Source organism: Nyctereutes procyonoides, unplaced genomic scaffold (genome assembly GCF_905146905.1).
Source record: "Nyctereutes procyonoides isolate TBG_1078 unplaced genomic scaffold, NYPRO_anot_genome, whole genome shotgun sequence".
NCBI lineage: Eukaryota > Metazoa > Chordata > Mammalia > Carnivora > Canidae > Nyctereutes > Nyctereutes procyonoides.
Window position 1 is genome coordinate 22,036,702 of NW_026575020.1, and position 6,624 is coordinate 22,043,325.

Consider the following 6,624-nt stretch of genomic DNA (forward strand, 5'->3'; position numbering starts at 1 on the left):
ATTCTCTCATATTGGTGTCTATTTGTTGATCCTTTCTCGTGCCTAGTTGAGATGAGTTAGAAGGAGGGACTAAGAATTTCATTTCTGAGAAATAATTTTGTAGGATATAACTGTTGAGGGCTAAGAGGATGGAGAAGTGAACTTGGTGGGGTTGGGGGAGGAATGGACAGGATACAGCGTGAGCTCAGTTCATTTTTGGGAGGCAGGCTCTGATGGCAGGGAGAGTGCCTGGGAAAAACTTGCTCAATTAAAAAAATTATCTGTGGGGGTGCCTGGGTGCTCAGTCCATTAAGCAACAAACTCTTGGTTTTGGCTCAGGTCATGATCTCAGTGTTGTGGGATCAAGTTCCATATCAGGCTCTGTGCTCATCATGGAGTCTGCTTGAGATTCTCTCTCTTCCTCTCCCTCTGCCTCTCCTTGCCCTGCATATGCATGCTTTCTCTCTCTAAAATAAACAAATCTTAAAAAAAAAAGTCAGTTGCTTAACCGACTGAGCCACCCAGGTGCCTCAAACAATACATCGTTTTTTAATATAAGTGTGTCCCATGCAATATTGGGGACACACGTATAGTAAAACTTATTTGTTGTGTATCTAAAATTCAAATTTAACTCAGGCATCCTGTTTTGGTTATCATTGTTTGTTGTTTGTTTGTTTGTTTGTTTGGCCAAATCCAGCAAACCTAGATCCAGGTAAAAGTCTAAGAAACTCTACCAAGTGTGGACAAGGGAGGTACTGACCCTCCCCACTCCCGCCCCACCCCAGGTCTCCAGGAATGGAGGTAAGGCTTCCATGGTAGGCCTTTTGGAGCCCATCTGGAGCCCAGCCCAGGTGGACAGGTGAAGAAACTCTGACACGCCACCTGGAAACACAGGGATAGGTGAGAATCACACTTATGTTGGACTATACTTTATTGGTCGGCTTGTCTTCCCAAGCCTGGATCAGAAACCAAACCACATCTCCCAGCCTGCTGTGCGTGGCCTGGTGCATCCACAGAGGATCCTACAAGTCACAGCCATCCACCCAGTCGGTGAGGTCCTTGCCCTGGCAGTGACGCCTCCAGGCCTCCCTGAGGATGGAGGATGGGGAAGAGGAGAAACCAAATCAGCTGCAGCCTTCAGTTCCTGCTCAGAGAAGAACAGGAAGGAGGCATGGGCTCTAAACCAGAAGTGAGGTGAGGAAAGCAGCTAGTAAGGGAAAGAGGGACTAGTAAACTCCATTAACTAGCAAAGAACCCCCTAGACGAAGTAAAAAAGGAAGACAATGGCCCTTCAAATGTCATCTGTCTAGACTCCTTATTTTACCAATGGAGATACAGGGTAATTTGTTGCAGTTTACCCGGAAGTCAGTAGCAAAGGCCTGGACTCCTGGGGTCCAGAGCCCCCGTCCATGCTCTTTTCCTACACCGTGCTTCTTCTGCTGACAGTCATGCCACCTTATCAGTGTACAGCCCTTTACAGTCTACATAGCACTGTCACATCCATCCCTCGTTCATCTGTACTCCACCCCACCCCCGGAAGCCCTATAACTAGATTAGGAAGATACTGAGTTCCCTATATTCCCAATGAATCGCTGAGACTCAGATGCAAAATTACTTGCCCAAGATCCACAGCTAATAAATGACAGAACTGCAGCCACACCCACTTCTCCTTGGCTACCAATCCAGGTCTTTCAATTGTTGGTAACTACAGCTTATAGGCTCTTTCAGGACCATTACCTTGCTCCATCAACACACTAGCATCTTGAGGAAGATAAGCAAGATCCTGGGGTCCTGGGGTCCAAGTTCTCAGGGGTTCCAAACTTTGATAATTCCACGATGTCAATGTCAAAGGGACCAATGACCAAGAGTGCCCCTAGAGGACTTCCACAGATCCACCAATGAGGTGTGGTCAGCTGGCTTGTTTGCCTCTCCCATTAGACTGTGAGACCCTTGAGGGCAAGGAATCGGACCTCAGCCTCTCTGAAGGCCACGCAGCACAGAGCCTGGCACAGACCAGTTCCCAGTGTGTGCAGGTGGGGGGAATAAAGAGTACCCTTTATCCTTTCTGGAACCACTGCCTGTTATTAGCCTCAACCACTTCTCAGGAGTTAAACCTGCCACAAATTTATGCCCAGTGTACAAAAGAGAGCTGTTCTTTGATGCAACCCAACAGGACCTGTTTCCTCCAGCCCGGGGTGGCACCCCCAAGGCCTCAAGCCCTTAGACTCCTGCCAAGCCTGCACTCACTCATCCTGATCTTATAGCTACGCATTACATCCTGCAGAGCCTGCCTCACTCCAGATTCAGTTCCTAGGGCATCAACTGTTCTCAAACCAACATACCTCCAAAGCTGTGGCCATGCTCAAAGCACATCTCAGGCCTTCTCTAGATTGACAGTCATTTCTGCCTCCTCCTCTCCCTCACTGCCACATAGCACCTATCCCCAGGCCTCCAGCACAGTCCCTCCTAGCCAACCCCCCTCCTATCATCAGCTATGCAATTGTCCTAGTGCAGACCCTGGGTCTCTCACCCAGACTTCTGCAAAGGCTTCCCTATCATGAACCTGCCTCTTGTCTCCTGCTCTTCCCTCTGCTCCTGGGCTGATATTCACTGCCTCTCAAACTCCTTTACCTGCCTTGTGATGATCACATCTGTCTGTGGTTCCAGGAGCCACTGGAGTATCTCACCCTTCCCACATCCTAGCCCTGCTGGTCTCCCATCCAGAAATATGAGGAAAGGGAGGTTGGAGACTAAGCAGTGAGACGCCCCTCAGGGGATGCTATAGGGCCACTGGCTCGGATACACCTCTGGGAACCAAAGATCTAGTCCAGTGGCCTATGGGATGCTCATCCAACTCCCATGCCTGTGAGCATGGCTGCTCCAAAGGCCATCTTTTGGGAAAGAGGCAGGAAAAGAGAAGGCTGACAGGGTGAGGCTCTAGAGCACCTCTCCCCATGCTTCAAGCCGGGAATCGCTTCTGTTGTACATCTTGGGCTTTTCTACAAAAGTTAGTTTAGAGGAAGATGCCACAGTTAAACAAGCAGGCAAACAAGGTTGACTAGACCCAGGTCTAGCAGACCTGTAAGTGGGCATCCTAACATAGGCCTATCGCAGAAAAGCCAAGTGCAGCATCATGAGCTCCAGTCAATTGCTTACCCTCCCTGACACTTGGTGTGTTGCCTATAAATACTTCAGTGACAGTAACCCCTATGGCCAAAAGTTGTGGGAAGGTCAGACTGGGAAGCCATGGAATGGTGGCTGGGACAAAATGAGAACTCAGGAAAGATTAGTTCCCTGCTGTTTTCCACCAGTCCTGGCCACATCGGCTGGGGTCAGGTGGGGGGTGGGGGGTGCGCGGTGGGGCTCTAGCCCAGGTCACTTACCAACTGGCCAGACCTTTGGGCTGTTGAGTGATCTTCATGGCACAGATAACAGTATCCTTAAGGTTAGGATTCAACAAGTCTGGGGTGGGAGGAGAGAAACATGATGAAAGAACAGGGGACAGAGCTGGACATCCAGAGTCTATCTATTTCTCCCTGCCTCTCTCTCTCTCTCTCTCTCTCACACACACACACACACACACACACACACACACACACACGTACACACGTGCACATACACCCTGCTCCATCCTAAACTCAACCTGGTCTCTCAATCCCTCTAGAAACACAGATATCATCAGTCCATCACCCTCCTCCCCACACTCCTAAAGCTCTCAGAACAGTCTTCCATCCAGGACCCCAAGTCAGACGGATGGAGGACCCACACTCACCATTTGTCCCATCCCACTCTCCTTGGTAGGCCCAGAAGTTGGTGGGGGATCCCCACCCAGAGATAATAGCAAGGGTAGAAGCAAAGACTGGTCCAGGGGGGCTGCCTGGGGCTCAGGCCCAGCCTACCAGAGCAGTACATATGGCACACATTGGGGACCTCTGTGTTGAGATTTTTGCACCACTTCCGGCTGTTGATCTGGAAAATGCCGTTGTTAGTACTCCCATCAGGCTCGTGGTCCACGGCAGCTGTGTTGAAGCCACTTGTGAAGTATGCAAGACAGACCCCTGCGTAGGGTGGAGACGCAGGCCCGAGGGTCAGGTGACCAAGGGTGGCGCAGATGAGGGGGCCCCACTCGAGCTCCTCGGAGTCTCACTCCTGCTTCAAGGTGGTCAGGGCAGCCATCCTCCTGCCTGCTCCCCAAGTGACTCCAGCATGGCTCAGAGGTGCAAGGGACTCACTCGGGGTCACCACAGCTACCAAGCAGGAAGAGTCAAGCTTGTCCCTTGGGCTTCCTGACTCCTAGACCAGCCTTCCCACTGTCTCACAGCTCAGCACGCAGTGAGGCCCAGGAAATCTTTGTGGGACAAATGAACAAGAGCTAGATCTTTAGAGGCAAAATGAGAGACACACAGGTGAGAGCTGGAAAGGGGGCTACAATTAGCCAAAAATGAGTCTAGATGTGGCTGGACCTCACAGCTTCCTGAAACTACCAGCAACTTGAAGAGTCTATTACTGGTTGATTCAGTTTACCTGAAACCTCAATAGGAATGCCTTACCCTCTTGGCTGCCATATGATTAGAGAACTAAGTGATTCTGTCTCTTTGGCCACCGGAGTATCTCACCCTTCTCTATCTCACTGTTGACTTTAGCAGCAGGGGCAGGGGAGGGACATGCTGCAGGTCTGCCTAGGACCTGCTTCTTAGGTATTTAACTTGTCCTGAACATCGTCTACCCACAGGATCCACACCCCTGATGTCCAAAGGAGGGCTGAGGCTCAGAAAACTTCCAAGACCACACCCTCTGAGTGAGAGCTGGGGGGGGGGCATGGGGAGGGGCAGCAGTGACTGGGGGGGGAGCAGTTCTCACAGTCAGCCAGGGTGTATCCCCGGTATCCCTCCATGCCGAAATCCTGGAGCACTTTGGCCAGCTCGCAGCGACTGTAGACCCTGGCTTGGCTGGAGGTGAGCAGGCAGCCGAGCAGAGAGGCAAAGGCCAGCAACATGCTGCCCGGTGGGCACAGATGCCCTCTGAGAGCCCAGCTCCTGGCTTCCATGCAGGCGGCGGAGGCACAGCCCCCACCACGCTGGCTCACAGCTGGGTTTTGAGATGGCAGGCAGCTCAAAAGCCCTGGTCCACCACTCACAGAAGGTTACCCTTGGGAGAAAGAGAAAAGCAGGGCCTGAGTGTACCCTGGGGAAAGGCAAGAAGGCTCCAACACAGGAAACCAGCCCCCTTGCAGCCCTGATGAAGCATCAGCCAGGAGAGGGTTCCCTGAGGCCCACTCCCCTAAATCATGCTTTACACCTGCCCCTGCAGCTGAGAGGAGGAGGAAGGGAAATGGGGAAGAAAACAAACAGACTTGGAGCTCCATACTACATGCCAGGCCCTATCGAATCCTGAGGCCCTATGTTTCACAACTAGGAAGGAACAAAGTTTGGAATAAGACCAAAGTTTACGTGACTCCAAAGCCCCACGAGATAGATGGCCATGAGCAGATGTTCCCGGAGGGCAAGGGCCCAGTGGTGTCATCAGAGTGTAATACAGTCCCTACCCTGGTTGTCGAGGGGGTGCTCTCCTAGCGCAGAGACTCCTGCTCCCAGCCTGAGCTGAAACAAAGTCTCCCACTACAACACTGCCACCCTGCAGCCCTCTGGAGTGTGCACACGGCCCCAGGGTGGTACTGCCCACCACCCCTTCTAAGACATCACCTGGCAAAGGCCCCTCTCCCTGGAAGCTCACGTCTGCTCCTTTGGTTCGGGTCTCGGCACTGGCTCCGTAGGCTAGCCCTCAGGATCATGAAGGCATTTGCACCTGGGTATGACCTTCCCCTCCACTCTGCCTCAGCCACCCACTCCCATGGCCTTGCCATCCATGAATCTCACCACCACCTCCCCCATCACCTTCCATTCCCATCTTTCCCAGACCATCAGTTCCAACACATCTTCCCAACGTGTACCATGGGCCTACTCCGCCACACTCACTGTCCCCCTTCACAGAAACAAAATAGCCACACAACCTCACAATCGGGTGTTCCCAGGAACACATGGCCTCCAGCCCCACTGGACCCTCAAGCCATGGAGAATGACAAGGTGGGCTGAGGGTGTAGCTTTCAATGAGCCTTCAATTTGAAGTCCACCTCCACACTACACAACATCTCTGACTTCAGACATCTTCTGAGCCTCATTTTCTTCAGTTCTACAATGAGGAAATGAATAATACCTGCCTCAGAGGATTGTTGAAAGAACGAATGAGAAGAGAAAGGCCCGGAGAGAACCTGGTTCTTTGTACTAAAAAAATAGGTTCGTTGTTATTTCTATCATGAAATACTTCTAGCACCGGAACTAATGCTCATCTTTGGCCAGCTTTCTCTCTCCCATTTCCTTCAAAGAGTATTCGAGATGCTCATTACTGCCCTCGAGACTTCCCCACTGCCCTGTCCATCCCTAAGCTCCCAGAAACTCACCGAGGCATCAGTAGCCTCATCCTGCTCATCTTCACCCCTCTCGTGGGAGGATGCGGCGCCTCTATGTTTGTCCAGGCCCACGGTGCCTGCAAGCTCCAGATTTCACCTTCTCCCACCTCTCAGTCACACTCCATGGGCCATCGCTCCTCTCTCAGGGTCCTCAGCACCTCCTCCTACCACTTCTCCTT

At 52.0% G+C, this 6,624-nt stretch overlaps 1 protein-coding gene across 1 annotated transcript; it reads right to left on the reverse strand.

The window, feature by feature from the left end:
- Window positions 1–1,001: 1,001 nt before the first annotated feature.
- On the reverse strand, window positions 1,002–5,116 carry SPACA3 (sperm acrosome associated 3). Its single transcript, XM_055331808.1, has 4 exons — window positions 4,840–5,116; window positions 3,879–4,037; window positions 3,363–3,441; window positions 1,002–1,068 (listed from the first exon to the last, which is right to left on the reverse strand). The coding sequence occupies exons 1-4, from the start codon at window positions 5,024–5,026 to the stop codon at window positions 1,002–1,004; spliced, it is 492 nt and encodes a 163-aa protein (XP_055187783.1). The 5' UTR covers window positions 5,027–5,116.
- Between the last annotated feature and the right edge of the window lie 1,508 nt (window positions 5,117–6,624).